This window comes from Mastacembelus armatus, chromosome 11 (genome assembly GCF_900324485.2).
Source record: "Mastacembelus armatus chromosome 11, fMasArm1.2, whole genome shotgun sequence".
Classification (NCBI taxonomy): domain Eukaryota; kingdom Metazoa; phylum Chordata; class Actinopteri; order Synbranchiformes; family Mastacembelidae; genus Mastacembelus; species Mastacembelus armatus.
This window is the reverse complement of record NC_046643.1, coordinates 3,302,430-3,324,653: the sequence shown is the minus strand read 5'-3', so window position 1 is coordinate 3,324,653 and position 22,224 is coordinate 3,302,430. Positions and strand designations below refer to the sequence as shown.

The 22,224-nt window shown below is 39.7% G+C and overlaps 1 protein-coding gene across 1 annotated transcript in view; it reads left to right on the top strand.

Annotated features, from left to right (window-relative positions):
• The window catches only part of LOC113127002 (ubiquitin-conjugating enzyme E2 E2-like), a 57,066-nt gene extending 36,977 nt beyond the window's left edge, over positions 1-20,089 (top strand). The window contains exons 4-6 of the mRNA XM_026301196.1: positions 7,612-7,744; positions 13,554-13,701; positions 19,355-20,089. Coding sequence (XP_026156981.1) covers positions 7,612-7,744; positions 13,554-13,701; positions 19,355-19,452 — 379 coding nt within the window. The 3' untranslated portion in view covers positions 19,453-20,089. The remainder of the gene's footprint in view (positions 1-7,611; positions 7,745-13,553; positions 13,702-19,354) is intronic.
• The last annotated feature ends 2,135 nt before the right edge of the window (positions 20,090-22,224 follow it).

Genomic DNA, 22,224 nt, shown 5'->3' with positions numbered 1-22,224 from the left:
CCTAAGAACTCCTAAGAAGTGCATAGCCAGGTCAGTGCAGGGCTGCCAAGTCACGTAATTCAATTTCTCATGCTGAGAATCCCAACATAAATATACATTTCACATGTAGCTTAGCACATGCTCTCACTATAGAAAGCGAATGAAGTGCAGCAAATTCTGTGACTACGTACGGTAATGTAGTAATTACACAAACGTTCGAAGACTGTTTACTGGGTAAAGGCAGCAGAAACCTTGTGTAATTGCTAAGTTACCAAACATAGTCACAGAACGTCTGTCAGGTAAAAGGATGCTGACTAAGGTGTTGTAGAGCCTGATGGCAGAGGGGATGAAGGATTTCCTGTATCTGCAACTGCAACTTTATTTATATAGCACATTTAAAACAACCAGGTTGAGCCAAAGTGCTATAGAATAAAACAACATATTACAATAAAATGTGCAGATAATTAAAATCAGTAATTACAATAAATACAAAATAGTAAACCAAAACTGTAAAAATAATAAAAACACCAAAGTGCAAAACTCATGCTGATTTAAAAGCCAAGGAATATAAATTTTCAACCCAGATTTAAAAATAGGTAGATTTGGAGCTAGTCTGACCTGAAGAGGCAGTTTATTCCACAGTCTGGGGGTGCAGCAGAGAAGGCTCTGTCCTTTTGGCTCTTGAGCCTGGTTGTTAGTGCTACAAGTAGCAGCTGTACATTAAACCTCAGTGACCGTGCCGGGACATGTACTTGTAAAAGCTCAGATATATAAGAAGATGCTAAACCATTAAGAACTTTAAAAACAAATAAAAGTATTTTAGAATCAATTCCGTACTGGACTGGAAGACAGTGAAGAGAGGCCAGGACTGGAGTCATGTCTCGTTTACGGGTTCTAGTAAGCAGTTGAACAACAGCATTTTGTACTAGCTGTACAGTGAGCTGACAGTGAGCCTTGGCTTACTCCAATATAAAGTGTGTTGCAGTGATGAATAAAAAAAGGCTTGACCTTAGAGAGATATCTCTTTTTTTTCAGCTTTGACTCTTTGGTGGTTGCACCAGCTGTCTTTAACAATATACCAAAAGGCTTGCAATTTGTCCTATTTCTATTTGCGCTCTGCTTTCCTACATTCACATCTAGCAGAACGCGTCACGTCATTTAACCATGGGTCGGTTTTGGGTTTGTGGAGCAAGGTGTTGAGAGGAGCAATAACATCCAGCATGTTCTGACAACTTGTTAAAAAAAGAAGCGGTTAACTCCACTGGGTCTAAATGACCAGTGTATCTCTCAGCCTCCACAGACACCCTAAATGAGCTCAACTCACCATCTCTCAGCCAAGTTTCAGTTACAAATAAGAAATCTAGATCCTCAGAGGAGATAAAATCCATCAGGATATGTATTATTTCTTATTTGCCAAAGACCTGGCATTGATCAGGGCGCATCTGCCCGGGAGGTTCAGTGACCAGTCCAACTTATTGTCCAGGTGCACGCACCACTTCAATCACCATAGATGTTGATTGGACCAATTCACTTTGTCTTCCCCCACTTTCACCTTCATCTGAGATGGTATCTTCCAGCTTCTGGCTGCTTAAACACCTGATCCAGGTAATCAGCAGTGGGTAAGGCAGGGATAGCTGAAAAACTATCAGGACAGTGACCTTTAAGGACTGGAGTTGGGAACCACTAATTTACATGATAGGGGACCTGGCTCTAGTCCCCACGAGAAAGCCACTATCCCCATAATGTGTCAGTGTAAGCAGGTTTCAGTTCTGATGTTAAAAAATTAATAGAAAAAAGTATTTGCCACACCTAGGTTAGCACCTAAGTAAGCATTGTTGCACAGTTCTACACCAGTGTAGACTTGCAGGCTGAAGGATTGCGTTTAAGTGCCATCAGTCTTCTGAATCTACAGGTATCCATCCAGCCTAGAATTGAACAAGTGATAATGTTGCCAGGCAGGTCTAATCCTCTGCCATCCTGTCTTGTTGCTCCTGCAATTTGCACAGCAAACAGGAGCTGGGGAAACAGTGTCTTTCTGTCTTTTTGAATCTCATCATACATGGACAACGATCTGTCTTTATGAATCACCTCTGCCCTGCTAGTCAGAGACTGCAATGCAATCAGAATCTAATCAGCTCACTGTTGGAAGGTAAAACTGTTCGTCTAGTTGGGGACACTGAGTGGAGTAGCAAGGACCTCATTTAATCTCACTGGGTTTAATGACTGAAAATGTTTGAGTGTGAGGCTGGTAAGTGCAGCAAATGTCGACCTTTAGTGGAAAGACCCTTTTTTCACAGAAAACCATTTCTGTATTTGGTTTATTTATATTTGACACTTCCAATCAGAGGTAATCCTGGTTTGCTTATGCTAAGAGACACTTGAAAAAAAAATGAATGAATGAGGGAAAAAAGCTTTTGGTTGACTTTAGAGTTGAAATGGAATTGTTCACATGTGGTCAAACACAACCACTAACTTGTTTCAAAAAGAAGAACTTTTTTTTTTTTTTTTTTTTTTAGTTTTGGTTTAGGCAGACAACAATGGAACACCTTGAAGAAAAGCATTTAGCACTACTGTAGTCTTTCTTTATTGTAAAAAGTAAATCTCACTGTAGTAATTACCGTATCAAGTAACATTTGTCTAGTCTATAGACATATATAATTATATATTATAGCTTTAACAGGTACTTAGTTTTTTCTGTTAAAATATTATGTGATTTTAGTTATAAATTTAATGGCGAGTCAAACAAAAGATGTTTTGACTACTGCTCCAGACTTTATTTCCAGGATATACAGCAAATACAATAAGGAGTGGATTAGAAAAAGCTGAAGGAATGTTTTCTCACAATCCACCACTAATTAGGACAATAAGAAAAATCATTGTAGGGGAATGGGAAAGATTTTCACGTGTGTTTGTACAAACATCCATAAATCTTTCCTTTAATCCGTCCCAACCTTGCAGGTTTTAAACTGTTTGTGTATGTAGCCTGACAGAGATGGACAGTCAGGGATCCTCTCAGGGCTCGGCCTCATTAGCTGAATTGATTAGCTAACACAATAATTGATTCACCCACAGGGGATGGGGTTAGATGACGCCACATTGAGCACAGAGGTCACAAAGCCACTGCTTATTTAAGATGCCAGTACTCTAAGCTGAAATCAAGTGGACCAGCTGTTATAGCACAGGTTTGAACATTAGTGGAGCTGCTATATTTATATATATATATACATATATTTATATATACACATAATATTTTGTCATCTCATCATCTGTATGATTTTTGGAAATATTTGTTCAAATGCAGCACACATAGCCTAATCTAAAACTATGGTGTGTTAAATATTGTACCATTCATTCTTGCAATGAATTCCCTCACTTATGAGGCTAACTGAGAGGTGATTTGATAGATGGAAGTGCAAGGAAGGAAATACTCCTGTAACAGCAGTTGCTGTTCTTTGAATCCCTGGATGAGGATTGTAATAGTGATGGTAAAAGTAAAAGTAAAAAGAAAAGCCTTTCAAACTGTCTTTTTAGAATCTGATTCTGAGTTGTATACAGTCATTCAAACTTCAGATTTTTGATGAAAAGCACCACGCAATCAATCAGTTTCATAATGTATTACCCTTTACCCTCTCCTGAGTGGTATTTAATGAATGCCACAGTAAATGTCTGTTTCTGTCACCACCAAGCTACCAGTGTTAAAGTGACTCCTTTAGAGCTGAAGATAAGAAGAAAGCACAGGTTGGCCTTAGAGATGCTGAGTGCTAAATGCTCTTTTCTCATCCAGCTTTATTTGCATACATTTCCTGTTCTGGTTCATGGGGCTGTTGTCTATTTGTCTGCCCACCAAGAAAGAGGATGGTGAAGCTGACTAAAATTACAGTTTGTCCTTCAGCTCCTCTATGCAGCTATTATGGTCTATTGTCCCAGCTGGCTGTCAGAGATTGTATCCTACTGACTTTGAGGATCACCTAAGTACATTGTCAATGACTTGCTTTTTCCTCTAAGAATTCTCAGATTTTCATTTGGGTTAAAATCACTTTCTTCATTGTGCTTACAGTAATAACGTTGTGCAACAGGAATCATACAGCAGTTTCTGTTGGAAAGTCCTGTGTTTTCCATCCATCCACTCCAACCTCCTCCTAACATGGACATTGTGGCCATTGTGTCATTACTGCAGTTGCAAGTGTATTTCAGGCCATACAACAACCAAAAAGTAGTTTCATTTGATTATGTAAAATAAGTGTGATTGACTGGTCAACTGTCCTGTGAGGAACCTAAAGCTTTTTACACTTCATCTTTTTACTTTTCCCATTGAGGTTAGAAATTACATCTTTGATTTGGGTGTGTCAAGAATTGCAAAAACAAATGCAATTGAGTTGAGCCCCAGCCGTGACTATTGCAACACTACAAGGCTGGGTATGTGTAGAAGGCAGCTGCTAAAACAGAGCTGACTAGAGTTGTCTTTTAACAACGCAATTTCCCCATTGCGGGACAAATAAAGGGTTTTCTTTTCTTTCTTTATAAATAAAGGTTTATATAAAGGTAATCTGACATAGCCCAAACCCTGGGTGACTTAGTATTCTGCTATTTCAATGTGATGTCCTAACAAGCTGTCACAAGAGATTAAGGCTACTATCTCAGCCACAACTGACAAACACCCACTCAGTTCAAACATTAGTCACATTCAGCATTTCTGTGAGTGCAGAACTGCTCTCAGGTTTTCTTTTAGCTGAGCTCTTGCCTGTGGCCATGGGCAATGAAGCACAGCAGTCTCAAACTTCTGTAGCCACCAGTGAAAGTTCCTCTGTGTGTGTGTGTGTGTGTGTGTGTGTGTGTGTGCGCGCGCGCGCGTGCGTGTGTGTACGTGCGTGTGTGTGTGTGTGTGTGTGTGTGTGTGTGTGTGTGTGTGTGCGTGCGTGCGTGCGTGCTTATATACCCTGTCTGAATAAAAATAGTTTTCAAGAAGAGAAGAGCTACAAAAGAAGTATGGGAGAGGAAAGGTTAAAAGGGCTCAGGTGATCCAAGAAGTGTTACAAAGGTGTTGGATGGCACAGCAGTCAGCAGTGAGAGTAAAACAATATTGAATTTCAGTAAGTACCACAGTATATATAAAAGATGTCCTTGGGTTCCTGGAAGAGCCTGTCAGATTAGAAACTCTGCAACCAAAGCCACAATCCAGAAGTATTAAGTGATTCATATCCTTTGAGAAAGAAAGTAAAACATTTACATGGTTTATTAGTTTTGAATATGTTTCTGACCAATGACTGAAAAACAAAAGTTTTGAAACTAGGGTTTTAAAACCTAAAACAAAACAAGATTGTTTATATCCACGTCTTAAATTATAATTTTATTAATATTGGTTTATTATTAATTTTCATATCCTTGCTAATATTGTAAATACATAATAATTCTTCAAATATTTTTCTCCTACCTAATCCTGTCAGGCCACACTGCAATCATAGAAAAGTGAGGGTTACTGTTAGCGGCCTAAACATTTCCAGCTGCAGCAGCCTTCTATGTGGGAAGACAGCAGAAAGACAAATCAGCGGTTGGCCAACCATAAGAGGCCTAGACGATGATTTGAAACGTCTATTATTAGTCAAACATCATTTGACTAATAATGGGTTTTTCAAGGCTGACAGTGGTAGTTTGTGGACTGAGCGTACCAGGAGCTGCTCTTTTATGCTCATATTCATTAAAATGAACCAGGATCGTGTAACAAAGTTGACAGGGTGGGTTTTTCACACAGGGAACATCAAGAATAATAAAGTAGATTCTGAAAGCAGCTCTTGATGAAAGCATGTGTGCTTCAAGCAGAATTTGTTCAGTTAGATTATTTTGAAACCTTCACCACTAAATACATGAATAAAACATGAACACTAATCACAGTCTTTATTCATACAATTAATTAGGATAGACTTAATACATGAGGGGCAACAGATGCACTTTTTAATGAAAAGACCAGAACAGAAACAGCCATTCTAAAATGATAGGATGCTCTAAGGTTTGTCACAAGTCCGCTAGTGAAGTTTTGAACAAGCTGAAGTTGATTAATAGAGATAAGCCAGAGAAAGGTGTAGTCTAAGTTACAAATACATGGGTGACTTTCTTGGTACTGTGATGTGAAATTAGATTGATAGGGTTGATGGGTGCACAGTGGTTACCTCTCACCCTGAATGTTAATGAAATGTGAAATTTCACTAGTATGCCAATGCTGATTGCATACATGGGATACGTGCTAATTTTTAAGCTATGAAGTTAATAATAATGCTAAGTGCAGTTGTCTTTAGCAAATGACTATATTGTGTCTATAAATTGAATAGAAAGCAAAAATAATCATTAGTGTGGGAGTTTGGGTTCAGCCAACAATAAAACACCAACTATGTGCTTTATTTTACCATATTGTGGTTAAACCAAATCTGCACTACATTCATTTGCATTGATCAGATATTTGAAATCCAAACATAGATATCTCCACTGAGTCACATCAGGCCACTGTTTCCTGCAGAGCAGAGGGATTTTTTTGGCCTTGTTGTCCTACATCGGCCCCAGCACACTATCATTCTCCAAACTATTTTTATCCACTCAGGAGGACATGTTGGCATCCTTTCCCCAGCCCGCTCCCTTTAATTCCTCTCAGTGTCCAAACACACACTGACAAGAAATAGATCTGCAGTGGCCCCGGTACTTTACAACAGGCTGCCGTTTCACATGAACAGCTCAACTGACACGCTCATCTTACATTTATGTGCCTCACATATGCTCTCTCTCACTTGTTCTCATGCTCTGTCTGTCTCCCTCTGTCTCTGTGTGTAAATGATGAAAGTAAAAGTAATACATGAAACCGACAGGGGCATCTGGCCTAATTCCAATAGAAAATGGAATTGGATTAGTGCCTCTTTTCTCACAGCTGTGTGTATGTGTGTGTGTATGATTTCTTGTGTTTGTGTGTGTGGAGTAGTTTTGCTGTTGTTGTGGGGACATACAATAAATCTGAGTACACAGTAACATTTTGGGGATTTCACATCTTTTTGTTCCCTAGAATGGAACACATTACATTTTAGAGTGATGGCTTGTGTTAAGGTTAGGATAAGTTTAGATTTAGGTTTAGGTTAGCCTTAAGGTTAGGCCAGAGTCAGGGTTGTGATTGGGGTTCAGAAAGTAGTGATTATGGTTAAGGATATGGTAAGGCTCACAATGGAAATGGGGGGATTGGAGGGCTCAACAATGGAGCTTAGCAGCAGCCAGCTGATCAACACTGAAACAGTGCTGAATGGTGAAGAAACAGAGCTGTTGCTGCTGGTGTGCAACACCTTCCTATTTGTGTGTGTGGCAGATCAGTCATCCACACAAGATTGATCATAATAATCTTTTCCCCATGCTTACAGATGCTGTGTTTTCTACACACAGTAGCACTGTTGTCTAATCTTGTAATGGGTAACAACTTTAAAATGCAGCTTTGTGCAGCTGATTTAACAGCGACTTTGTTTATTCACTCCCTAGCTGCTGTACAGGGAACCAAGTGACATGACGATTGCATCTTTTCCTTTTTAAATGCCTGCTGGTTGATTCAATTTCTCCTTTTCATCCTCTTTTTTTTTTGTTTGTTTGTTTGTTTTCTTTTAAATGTAGCGCCGGCCCTAAAGGAGACAACATCTATGAGTGGAGGTCAACCATCCTGGGCCCTCCAGGCTCTGTGTATGAGGGTGGAGTGTTCTTCCTGGACATTGCCTTCACACCAGACTATCCCTTCAAACCACCCAAGGTAAGTGTTGCCCTGCAGCTACGCAGACCCCCCCCACCGCCACCCACGCCTTCACCCAGAGCTTTGAACAATGCTGCCATTGTCCCAGTTGGCGGTCAGCTTTTCACTCTGTTGTTCAACAACAATGACTTGTTTAAGCCTTGTTCACCTACAACACGTTTACAAAATACAACACAAAGGCACACAATAAGAACACAAACAATGCTCCTGTTACTTTTATTTTGTGGGTATTCGTACAGTATGCTATTACACAACAAGACTAGTGTTATTCTATATTTTTTATTGTAAACACATCCCATGAAAAAGCCTAAACAGTGGATTCTAGGAAAAAATTATTAATTTTATTTATGAAATTTATGACAAAATTTGAAAAAGTTCAATTTTGTCTGAAAAGGCAGGCAGCTATGAAAATACCAAGGTAAAAAGAACTACTGACTCTATTTAAACAGGCAGCAACATGGCAAATCTGAAAATGCAGAATGAAACAGAGACAAAAACACTTGCTGAAGTAAACCACTATATTTTTTTTACAAAGCAAATATAGCCACCATATAGCCATATAGTACCGTGACATACTTTTAGGCACTACAAATACACAGGGATGCTTTTTAGTATAACTGACATTAAGTAGTTTTTCATTTGTCAATTTACTTGTGCAGTGCAGTAAAGATGTGTAAATGTAATCAGTATTTGCAGCACTCCCCTTTGCCCTTAAACCAGGTCTTCTGTAGATTCAGGCTTCATGTGATCCCAGTCTGACTCCACACACACACACACACACACACACATATATACATACATAAATATATATATAAATATATATGTGTGTGTGTGTGAATGCATTTTTCATCGTTGGTTGTGATCTTTGGACGAGAAGAACAGCACAGAATATTACTAGCTTTGTTCTGTTTCTTTGCTGTGTTATTGTGCTCCTCCCTAATATGCATGCTGCTAATATTCAGCTGCATTTGGCTTCCCTCCAGTGAGGCTGTGGGTTTGCGGGTATGCATGTGTGTTCTACTGATGCAAGTGTGTGTCAGTATTTACACAGCAGACTGGCTGACAGCGGTTGCCACCTCCCTCAGTTTGTATCATGCTTCTGATTTAGCCTTGGGTTTTGGTTTCAACTCTAGAAATACTCCCTGGCTAACCTCTATCAGCTATTTAGAGCCATGTGTTGTAAAAATAAACAGGAAAAAATTAAACCGGTAAATATTTTAAGACATTTGCCCATGTTTAACCATTTTAAAATTGACCTCACAGTATGGAAGGGTACTTTTAGGATTGAGAAGTGAAAGTGAGTTGTTGAGGAGAAACAACATTACAGAACATACCTTTGAATCTTTGTATACAAAGCGTGTCCTGAGGGTGATGCTAGAAGAAAAGTCTGGTGGTTAGAATTTATCCTCAAGGAAACATAAAATGTCATAGGAGTTGAACAAAATCCAGTTTTTAAGATAAATAAAATGATGACTGTGGTTAAGAAAAGGTCAAAGACCCAGAAGAAAATAATTTTCTGTATTTCAGGTAAATCTATTCTGTAGTTGTGGGGATATTTTATTTTTTCTGTACAACGTCCAGGTAGTTCATAAAATAGCAAGCACAAAAAATGACAATCAAGTGACACCAAAGCAGCAGCTGTTGTATCCATACATTCACTTATTTTAAGTACAAGTACTGATGTACTGCAATAATCGTCTCACCATCCCTGACTAACATATTGCAAAGCAAACACTGAAATGGGCTGCACAGCTGCACAGTTTGGGTGCTAAAATAGTGACTTACTGTAACTCTTAACTTTAAGTTGCATTCCTTGGCCATTAGAGTGGTCATGTCATGCTGGATGAATATTTTTAAACAAATTTATTAAATTTATTGGGATTGTTGTTACAGTCTGGGACATTTGATCTGCAGTGTGGTGTGAGTGATGATTCTTAAGGAGAAACAATGTTCTTCTCATTTCCTCTTAACTGGGTAAAACTACCTCCTTCCTAGCAGTCCACGCTGAGGGGGAAACAGCTTGTTAAACCGTTGGCCTCCTGCTGCTTTGTTTTTCCAGTCTGGCTGTGAGCTGTGCCATCCAGCAGCTCACCGGGTCACAGCCACCAATCTGACAGCTGCAGTTGCTCACTACACTGGCTCACTGACTAATGTTAGGATGAGAGGGCCAGTTAAGGCTGACTCTGATACTCTTAAATAGAGGTTGAATGCGGCAAGGACAGTGCGTCAGTATTTTTGGTCCAGGACCTGTTCAGAAACCTGTGTCAATTAAGTTAAGTTAAGTCTTAGCCTATCTTAGCCGTTACGAGATGAATCTCTAACTAATATTCATCTACTCTGATTTCTTTTATCATCCGCTGCATGGTCTCATTCTCATTTTATAACTTGTGAAACAGGCTGTTCAATGTGCCATGAAGAGTCATGCTTAGGCTAACAGACAGCCATTCCCTAAATTCTTGCTGTCTCATTTAAAATATGTCATGGTGACAGACTTGCTATAAAACTGTGAATCAGTTCAATTGCTTTTCATTTTGTCTGCCCAAAACATTTTAGCACTAATGTGGGCATTGGATATGAACAGAAGTGAGATGATGGTAGGGCCCATACTCTATCATAGTTCAACCAAATGTGGCCCTGTGCTGCATGCAAAGCCATTAAACGGCTCTCACTGATTTACTTGATTCTCCATAAGTTTGGGTGATGTGATAACACTGTGAAATGGAAAGAAAAATGTTTATTTATGCCAACTTAGCAATCCTTTTACATCTTGATCTGGTCTGGTCAGCAGCTTACAGTGGCTAATATTAGCTAACACTGGCTAAATATTGCTGCAGGGTTTTCAGTTTGTCACTTCTTCCATTCATTCTGCTGGTATGCTACATTTAAGCACTCATCCATGGCAGCTAAATGTGTTTAAAAAAAAAAACAAACAAATAAAACACAAGTGAATACAGAGCAGCATTTAGCAGCTCGAGAGTGGATTTCTATCTAGGAGTTGGTGGCAAAAAACAGATGTGTTAGATTCAAAAGGTGGATAGAAATGGAAATCCAAGTGAACAAAAAATAGTAATCGAAAACTAATAACTAGGGGACGGCAGCAAAATCTATTAGCATCGGTCATGATGGTCTTACAGCCTGTTAACAAGACCACACAGGCTGGCAACAGATTGGTTTCGTGGCTGCTGGCCTGCCAGCATTAGCACCCAACTGCTAACCTGTCACAGCCGAGGGGTGAGAACAGAAGAGGAGTGAGTCGGACCGGCCCTCAGACAGTCACCATCAATCACTTCGTCTTCCCGCCTGCCTGCCTTTTCTTGCCACATCTCCAGAAATCCTTTCACAGAGTGGACAGCGTCCTGTTTATTGCACTGTCTGTCACAGTCAGCCACTGTCTCCTTCATAACTCAAGCATGGAATGTGGAGAAGGGAGGGCTCAGCTCTCGTGCCAGGGTTGTTTGTTTCTCATAAGAATGAGATGGGAAGGGAGGAATGAAGAGTTAATGAGAGGAGGAAATAAATGAGAGCAGGCTGCAGCTGCAAAGCAAGCAGGAAACAGTGCTGGCCTGTGAGCATGCCTGGACTGCTAGGCATGCTGACTGCTAGTGTTGGTTGGCAGCATTGATTTCACAGGTCAGAGGTCACTTCTTAATGATGTTGTGCTCCTTATACTGATGTTTGACTCTGCTGAACACCGCAGGCTGTCCTGACTTCACTGTTGACTCAGGTATGTCCACAGGGACAGACAGGTTCACCTTCACACTATAGTCAAGAGGATGAAGTGCATGTCATTGACTTGGTGAGAGCAGCAGCTATAGCTTCATCTCAGGCAGCTCACTTTTACCATATTCTTCTTTCACTGTACTGACTAGTGCATTCCTGTAACTTGGCCTTCAGGTACTCAGATGGAGGTACTCAATTGATATTTGTTGTTTAGCTTTCCAAATGTGAGTAGTCAGTGATTTATATCATTTTAAAGTCAACTGTATTTTGGATATATTGGTCAGACAAACAATACATGTAAAGACATTGTCTTGAGCCCTGGTAAATTTATATGGGATATAGCCTAAAGTGATTATTGATTCAATGGTAAAAAATAGATTAAATGATCATAATTATTGGCTGTAGTGTCAATCAAATGCTACCGAATACATTCAGAGTGCATGCCACTGCCAAGACACCATATTTGTATTACTTTGATAGACAAAAACATTTAGAACTGTCTAGAATCTGATTTAAATGTGCACTAAGTGACATTTTTATGTGAATAATGGGTCAAATATGGGATAAAGGTGTGGCTTGCAGAAGGGAGCTTACACTGAATTGTCACTAAGTCTGCAGAGTCAGTGACAGATCAATGTTTTGGTTTTACAGCCAACATTTAATGTGTGATTTGCTTGTTTCCAGTAGCAGCAGGCAGCTGTCTGAGTTAAAAAGCTTTAAAAGCCCGTTGTCTGCTACCAACCTAGCACCACACAGCAGACAGACACAAGTAGAGACTAGTTAGCGAACATAATGGAGCATCGACGGGGAAGGAGAGAGATATTATACTGTGGAGTTTATGGAGACCACAACAGAGCTAGAAGAGAGTGAATTTTTGTTTGTTTTAAAATATTGAACTTGATCAAGTGGACATAAACTTCACCCCAAATTAATGATAATGTTGCTTATTGTCTGCTCGATGTGTAAATAATCAAGTGGTTGCTAACATGTTTATACTCAGAGCCCTATTTAACTTTAAAAGGTGATAATATTCTAATGTTATTTAAAGCTTGTTGCTGTATACTCCCACCAAGTATTTAATTTCTTGTGTCTAGAAAAATTCAACACAGTGTGTTTTTTCTCATGTTTTTGTTCCCTTTCTGTAAGCGATATTGTAAAGGTGCAACATGTGAATTGTAACAGATTTAGATGTTTCCAGACAAGAGGAGGGTATAGTGACTACCACGTGTAAAACAAAACATGATTCTCCGTCTAGAGACCGGCTCCCTATGGAGATATAAAAGGCTCATTCTAAGATTAAGAAAATGCAATAGTTGGTATTTTCCAGTTACACAAAAATGTCAACATATTTATTAATACAGTATTCCATATCCCTTTAAATATTACACACTAACCCTTCATACACTTTACACACTTCAACGGGCAGCACAGTGGATTTATTAGCACTGTTGCCTCACAGCAAGAAGGTTCCTGGTTCGAAACCTGGCAGGGGCCTTTCTGTGTGGTTTTCTCCCAGAGTCCAAAACCATGTATGTCAGATTCATTGGTGACTCTAAACTGCCCATAGGAGTGAGTGTGAGTGTGTGCGGTTGTTTGTCTCTATGTGGCCCTGTAACCTGTCCAGGGTGTACCCCTGCCTTTCACTCAAAGAGAGCCACTGTGGATGGATGGGTATAGATAATTCAATCAAATATTTTATTTCTTTTCTTTTTTCATATATAGCATATTTGATGCACCTGTATTATCTAATCTCACAGTATGCACTGTGATCAAACTATATTACAGTTATACAGTACCAAATCACCTCAGCAATTTGGCACGTTGAAATGTCAGGTCAGGTTCTCCACATGGATAAGCATTTTATGTCAGTGCTAGTCTGAATTTTGATTTAAATATCTGATGATGATTTCAACACCATCTCAAGGTTTTTCATTCTGACAGCAGTTATAGAATATTTCTGCTGTTTTAGTAGTCTTACGTTAAGGTACTGTCAGAAGTTAGGACAAAATATTACTTTTATGCAACTTGAAATTCATTTGTGTCTTTTAAAAACCTGTAATGATCTAAGCCTCCTGCTGTGTTGTCCCAGGTGACGTTCCGTACGAGGATCTATCACTGTAACATCAACAGCCAGGGGGTGATCTGTCTGGACATCCTGAAGGACAACTGGAGTCCTGCCCTCACCATCTCCAAGGTCCTACTGTCCATCTGCTCCCTGCTCACTGACTGCAATCCTGGTGAGAGCTGCAGCACACACACACACACACACACACACACACAGATACACACGCTCAAATGTACTTTTCCTTGTCATGTCTCTCTCCAGTTTTAGCCGTGACAGGTTGACTTCGTGGATAATGTAGATAGTGTGCCAACCCTGCTTCTATGTAGCAGGGCAGCAGCAAAATCTTTGTTACTGCGATGGAAACACTGTCTGTTGAAGTTGCAGCCTGGTCAACATGATCTGTTGACTTAATTGGTTAATAATAGTGTGGTTTTTTAGTGGCATGTATCATGCAAAATGCTTGATATATTTTTAAGACTAGTTTATTTTTCTAGTGATAAAATGCTTCACTTCTCCTCCTTCATTCAGCAAGTCATGTTTACTCTTTACTTTATCAAAATAAGCCTGGGCTGTAGCAACCATATTCAATTCACACTGTGTTGGAAGTGTTGTAGAAGTTAGCTGGTTCAATATTGTAAGATTGAAGTTTTGAGTTTTACAGGTAAGCTGCTTGGGGCCAATTCATACATGAGACCTACATGTAAAATTAGCAATCCTTTAGGTAATGAAGTGTGAAAGAGGTTTTATTCAGAGTTCCACAGAGATCAAATGCAGAGTTAAAGCCTCAGTCTCAGTTCATTTGTCTTTAGAAATATTGTCTGACTTCGTGTCACACCATTTGAAAGGATTTCAGATGCTCCAACAAGACCTTTGAAACCTACTGAGGTCTCTTCAGTAACCACCACTACTTTCAGTGTAAATGTAAGGCAGCTATGTGCATGAAAAGCAGCTATTATGACTGTGGCATAATCATGTTGTAAAATGCGAGCCAGGGCTTTCCTGCTCCCCTCACTGCAGTCCAATCAATATTTAACCAGGATTAGCTGGCTAGATACAATCCTGTAAACAGCTGACACCATTCACTGAGAAGACATCAACATTTTCAGAGCTAATTAGATCCATTATTGCACAGTTTACCAGCAGAGCAAAGAGCACCACTGGAGAAACGGGGAATTCAATCTGTCTTTTATGACCAGTTAAACCTAGTTCCACTGGTCCTCAGCTACCAATACAGTTAATGTCTGTTGGTATAAAGTATTAAATTGAGCAAGCAGAGGTGGTAAAAATAGCTGTTATAAAAATCTGTCCAATATCACAGCAATGTCAGGGTGAAAGAACTGGGAGGAATGTGTCAGAGTAATAGCGGTAGAAGAAAAAGCGCTGGGGAATGACAGGTGATTTCAGATGTGAATGGTAAGGAATGAGATGGCAAGAGAAAAGAAAATAAAGTGTGTGTGTGTGGAGGAGGTGGGGTTGGGGGGGAGTATTGTGCTGATTGTGAGGACCTCTGATGATAGCTTGTGTCCTCTCTGTGGGGATTGCTCTTTTATACATGTAGCATTAGAATTCCTTTCCGTGGGTGAGACAGAGAATAGCTTTTCCTCTTCTCCTCCTTTTTCTCCTCAACGTTCTCAGATGTTGCTGAGATTATATGAGCCGAATCCTTAGAAGTGGGATACAAAAAGGTCTTGACCGACGCCTCGTCCCTGCTAAAATAAATAAATAAATCCATCACCACCCCTCCTTTCTGTTACCCACACACTTTCTATCCCTCTTTCTGATTCTCCCATCATCAAAATCAGTCCACTCGCTACATTTTTCACCACTTGCCTAAGATTTTTGTAAACCCAGCCTCAACTGCTGAACATGGGCCCTGGATCTGAACTACCCTAAAAATATCTCTCCTGCTTTTTCCTCCACCTCCTGTCTAAAGATTTTCTTTCCCATGCAGGCAGAGATCATTGGCACATAGCTCATTAAAGCGGGGGAAGAGGATGTAATGGCAGTTAATCAACCCTCCCAGAGCTGCCAACACTGTCGTCATGCCACAAAGAGCCCTACGTCAAGTCCCCACAAGCAGATTGCTACCTGGGGCATCCTGGTGGCTCTTTGAGGCTTAGCCACATGCCATGTCAGAGTGTATCTGGGGCTGAAATCCAGGCCAGGGCCTCTGTCGCCCGTCATCCCATTTTCCCCATCTTTTCCTGTCTCAGCTTCTGTGGAACATCCAAAAATGAAATTCGTAACAAAGCCAAGAAGGATTTCTCCTCAGTGATTTCTGCTGCTGTCTGGTTTTAGGTCATTTATCTGGCTGATATTCAGACAGTCTTTTATAATAAAAGTGTCTGCTCTTTTCCCAGGTTTGTTACACCTGTAATGCACCTGCCTCTCACCACCACTTAAATGAAGACTTTACTCTCTGGACTGATAACAGGCCAAGTGACATAACTGTGATGTATTATGAGCATTTGGTGTGGAGGAGTGCTGATATCCTGAGTTCAGATAAGTGGATGTGCAGGGTCAGCTGCACAGCCAGAGAGCAGGATAACCAAAACATCTGGATATGTAAGGAGCAATACAAGGAGAGAACAGCAAAGACCATACATCAGCAGCTGGAGCATTTACGCAAACATATTTTATTAGACATTTATAGCACACCTTGTGCTATTAATAGTTTTACCATCTTTATCAAAAACATATCTAGCAAGTCACATGACTGATTGTTGAGAAAGGCTCTGCTCCAGAGCTTTAGGTTACTAGTACAGTTTACATACTTTGGCATCCTGAATATCAATTAAAATCCAGGCTTCTTATTCATATTCACCTCTTTAATCTTGTAACTTTATCAGTGCAATATAACCACCTGCAAGGTAGCATCTATTTGACCCTGCATTTATAAATGGTGATGAAGTGATGAAGTGTTGATGAACTGAGGAGATAATGAAACTGGGACTTGGGGTTACACTCATAATACAGTTATTAGGCTTCACATCATTATACTTTAGTTTTTGGAATAATTTTATGGTTTGTTTTGGGTCTCTTTGCCTCTCTAGAAAGCAGGTTCACTAACTCTCCATGGCCCACTCTCTACTGACACAGAAACCCATCTGTGTTGTAAGTGACTTACGGCTGAGTCAATAACATTTTAAGTTTTGGATTAACCATGTCTTTGAAGAAGCGCCAATCCTACATAAAGCAATAATGAGTATGAGCTTTAACAAAGTTTTAAAGATTTGGAATAGCAGGCTCTGCTCTGTTGCCTCACTCAAGTCTGAGCCTGTAGAGACACATTTTCATTGACCATGTATTTACATGCTACACTCCAAGGAGGCAGTAATATGCTAAGGTTACCGCTATGATGTGTGATGTACTTCCATGCATGGAAGTAATACTTTTTTTAACCAAATGGGACAGCTTGTTAAAGTTAATGTATGTCCAAGATCGTAGAAACAAACTATGTGATTACATTTTACCAGAGAATCAAGGCAAGCCTTTCAACAGCCTTTAAATCCACCTGTTTTATCTGCATTTTCATTTATATAAAACAGAAGTAAAACCATTGCAAAAGACTTTTTACACCTAGTTGTGGTGTATGACTAAAAGCTAAATGATGACATGGAAACATGAGGAGACTGTAATATCCCCTATTGCTAGTGGATGAAAACACATGAATTTAATTTTTGCTTTCTAATTTTATGGACATTTGATTAAAACGGATATATGGAAACCTAAATGTAGAGAGGTTGTAGTTGTATGCAGAGTAAAAAAATCTTGAGAGAGTTCAAACTTTTGGTACTTCATCACTCTCATACATCATCTGTGAAGTGTGGATATCAGATTAGCAAGTTTTGGAAAGTTTGATTCAAAACACTAAAATTCTTCGAAAATTTCCACCAACAAGCAATTCCTATTCAGTCTTTGTCTGGCTCATTGTGTCTGGATACAAATTAAGTCAAGCTTCGACTTTGTTGTAATAAGAAGTCAGACACGTCCAGTGTCAAGCCATGATGCCACGACATGTAAGGGTCTATTCATCCAGAAATATGGGAATAAGTCTGTATAAAGAAAACCCATCATTGAAACCCTAGCAAGGATTAGTGTGGAAGGGTGTTTGTGCTGCTTGCTCAGCCAAGCTCATCACACTGCTCTGTCAGCAGGTCGAGCACTGCAGGAAGCAGACTGAAGCCAAGCAGAGTGTATGTGAGGCTCAGGGAATTTGCTTCTCTCTCTCACACCTCACTGAGAAATTGACCAGTGTCACAACAAACTGAGCAGCAGCAGCACAATCAATACAGGGGCCAGTGGGAATTCATAATGGTGGCTGCTGACTGACCGGACGTGTGTGGTGTATCAACAGATGGGGCAGCACAGGACTGCTGCTGGAGCCCATCACGATCACCTCAGATTTACAGCAGCATGCACATTTTACTTTGCTGTCGATAAAAATGTTGGCTCGGCCGTATGTCATACGATACAAGCTTTACTTCAGACTACACTAGTGATAGAATCCCATTTGTTTGACTTATAGCTTTTCTGTGGTTTTCACTGGTTGTTATAAAATTCTAATGCATGCTGATGAGCCAGGGTGGTTGGCCGCAGGTTTCTTCACCGTTCGACACAGTTTCAACTAATTAGACGTCAAAGATCACCATGCACCTGTTTGTGCAGACATGCTGTGTGCAGTAAATAAAATATCACTCACAGATTTGGATTTTTATAGGCAGTTGCTGGTATCATATTTGCCTCCGGAAATCTGGTAGTGAAGCTGTGAGAGGTTTGCAGTATAGTGTGACCAGGAACTTAGAAACTACAGAACAGATTTTTGGGGAATTTGTCATGGATCTTAAGGTTTTTGGTGAACTCTTTTCCTGGAGATCTGACTGATCCCAGGTTCATTGTGCAGGACAACAAGTCCATAAAGAACCCCCTAGAGTTTATGAAGAACCAGGAGTCCTGCAGCAGATGATCTGAAGTTAATTGATAATATGTATATATTCTTAAGACCTAAGAATACAGTTTGTACAATTGAATACAAAGCAAACCATTTAGTAGTATTTTGAAAAGTACATTTTTCCTAGACATGTTTTCACCTTACTGTTTGTTCCCTCATCACTTGTAGACTAACAAAAGCTTTGAAGTCAACTGACAGTGTTGTTGGCATGACATTGACATGACATTGGTGATCCTAACTTTAAAAATAAACTGTAAAAAACTGCAGATACCAAGTTTTAAAGCTGCTAATAAATTAAAAATTGCATTGATATTTTATATATATACTTTTAATCGTCCAATTACTGTTGTTCTCCAGGCTGAAAAATCATTTTACTGTCATACAGGGTCAAATGATCATTAATGAAACCACTATTACTTCATTGAATTTGGAAAAATAAAGATAAAGGTGTCCTTCATAGATTTTTTTTTTTCTTTATAAAGTTATGTTTACATCCTGTTTCTTAGTAAAACTGTGAGTGTGATCCAACAAACACATAGGATGCATTTCCTTCCTTTTAAAACATACGTAAATCTTTACGTCCATGCTTGCTAACCTTTTTATTGCTTTAGCAGGAATAGTGTATATTAGGATGAAAGCAGTAGCAGGAATGTGCATAAAATGGGAGTCACACATAAAGTCATTCCTCTATAGCACTATTTCATTGGTTAGATTTGGTAAATATGGTAAATGTAAGAGTTTTGATTGTCGACTCAACCACTTTATTTACTTTAAATCTGTGTAAATTGAATGCTTATATATGATAACGTATCCATTCACACACTTCTTGTTTGCTGTCTTGAGTCTGACTGAGTTCAATCCTCTTGTGTTACAGCTGACCCTCTGGTGGGAAGCATCGCCACACAGTACCTGACCAACAGAGCTGAGCATGACAGGATAGCCAAACAGTGGACCAAACGCTATGCCACATAGACCAACCTGAGCCCTCCAGGAACCCAACCCCACACACACACACACACACACACACACACACACACACTTCCAACACGTCCCTTCCTCTGAAGTCTATGGAAGCACACCCACCCCTTTCATCCACCCTGCCCCCACCCTGAGAAACGAACTGTTATTTGTTCCATGCTGACTTGAAAAGCTTCTTTTTTATACAAAGAGTCTATTGGGATAGTATTTTCCAATATACTGAATGTTGATATGGTCATGAAAAGCTTTAATACTGTTATTGTTCTTGTCGATGTTGTTGTTCTTATTGTTATTGCATTGTTTTAACAGTTGCCACCCTCATCATCTTTATCTAAATGTGTGCGTGTATTCCCATTTCATGTGATGGTTTCATGTAAAAATGATTATACTGAGTGAGTGCATTTAGTTTCCTCCAATGGTTTTACAGCTCATGGTCAATATTAGTGCATGGCATCAGAGTATGTGTTCATGCAGTGGACATGTAGTCATGGTATTATTTCTGTCTTGGCAGAGTTCTGGCATGGAGTGAGCCCATCACCATGTATGACAATAGTGGTAGTTTGCTGTACATTTAATGCCTTGTGAGATACATACTCATTGAATACTCAATTAAACACTGGCTGTAATGTAACAGAGCCTGTGTGTGTCTGTGTGATTACACTGTGTGCACATGTAGCCTCATTTCTCTGCCCACTTCCTGTTAGAAATGAGTTGTCACAGACTCGCCATAGAAAGCAGAATGATTAGATGGTGAAAGGTTCCTGCAAAAATTATATTGTGACATTTGGTTGATTGTTATCATTTTCACTTTCTAGGGTAAGAAATCAAAAAGAGTTTGCTGTGGTGTGTTGTTTCAGGTACCAATATGAGGCAGCAAGGCTTTTTTGAGTTAAACACTCCGGCTCATCAGCTGCTAAAACACTGAACAATGTTTAGAATAGTATTACAATGGACAGCTCTGAAAAGGTATCACAGGGGCAATCATTTTATCTTCAATGCTAAGTAATTTGCCAGGAATGTGCACTTGCATGTACTTGATGGCCCACACAGTATTTCAACAGATGACGCTAAACATTTTGCTGCACTGCACTGCAGTAAAACATTGAACTTTCTGCACTGGCACCCCTGCCATGCCAACACTGCACTCTCATTGAAATGAGGCTTGCCTGTTAACCCTGAGGGGGTTGCATTTTTATGCAGTGGCGTTGTCTGTCTGAACACAGGTCTTTGTGTTCTAAGGTCTTTAGAACAGCACGAATTCATCCAGGCAATGAAATTGGGTATTTCCAACTTTATTTTTACTCTGTGCTTTACTGTCTTGTTCGTTGTTGTCGTTTTATTAATGTTTTACCCATGAGCCTACCCTCACCCCCCTGTAATACCCATGGAAAATACGCCACTGTAGTTTGGGTGTACTGCAGGTACAGGGGTTCAGGTGGGTATAGCTAGAACTGTACTTTCACTCAGTTGTTTTCTGCTTCTAGATCTAGAACACATTTTCTCAAGATGTGTTCCAACCAACATCTGCACTATGTGGAAAAAGGCAGTGCCTGTTTCATTTCAACATGACCATGGGGGGTTGGGTCCAAACATAGTGCTCTGGAACAAACATATAGGGTTCTGTTGAAAGCTGAACCATGGTTTTGTTACAACATCCTTGGACAACTTGTTTTGCCCATTCCAACACACACACAATGCTGAAACAACAGGTTTTCCTCATTTATATAACACACAGTCCTCATGTGACATTTGACGTGACTGTTGAGGCAGTGAGAGGTGTGGGATTCATGTACTCCATTGGCAACTCTTGTGTTTTCCATACATTTCAAATGCAGGTCGGAAAGTACCAGACATACATGGAAACATCTATTTCTTGGTAGGATTAGAGGAATAGTGGTTTTTCGAGTCCTTGGACTATGTATATTTTGTGGCCATTAATTCTGGTTGTATTATGCAGTTTATTGCCACTAAACTGTAGCGTGTAGGGTTATGTAAACCTGCCTTTAGTTAATCAGATTATCACCAAAATGAAAAGTCACACAGTATTAAACTGTTAATTTAACATAATCCTCACACATTAAAAATGTGTTTCTAATGAATTTTGATCGTTAGCTCATGAATTCTGTTATAAAATCACATTTCTTGTCTGCCACCATGAACAAAAAACACTGAAAAGCACTACTTTTCACTTAATTGCTCCCTTTGCAAAGCAGTAAAGACATTATGTCACACATACCTAGAGTGGACAAATAGTTGAGCTTCAATGTGGTTGTTATAGCAGCACCTGGTCTGTTAACTGGGGACAAGAAATCCTGAGCAGGGCTCACCCAGCCATAGTGAAGAGGGATTCAGCTGAATTACATCCTCCTGCTATTAGTGGAATACTTCATGTTATTTATGGACAGCGTGGGGCATCTTTAAAATGATGGAGGTTTCAGCCTGTCAGTCTATAAAACCTGCAATGAAGGAAAAATCCTCCCTTGGCTCCTTATACTGCCAAACGTCACCAATCTGTAATGTTCGGTGGATTTGAGATCCTATTTCATAATTGCTGCTTATGAGCTTACAGTAACTTTTTCCACAGCCACCAAAGTGCCAAAACATTGTTTTTATCTTATCACAAGAAAATAACTTGGGCAGACAAGAACATGATATTTTCTAGTATCATTAAGATTATCTGGAATATTTTTTAAAGTTTGCACATCAGTTTTGCACATTTGTTGTGCTAAAAGGATATCTAACATGTTGTTCACATCAGGTTTGCTC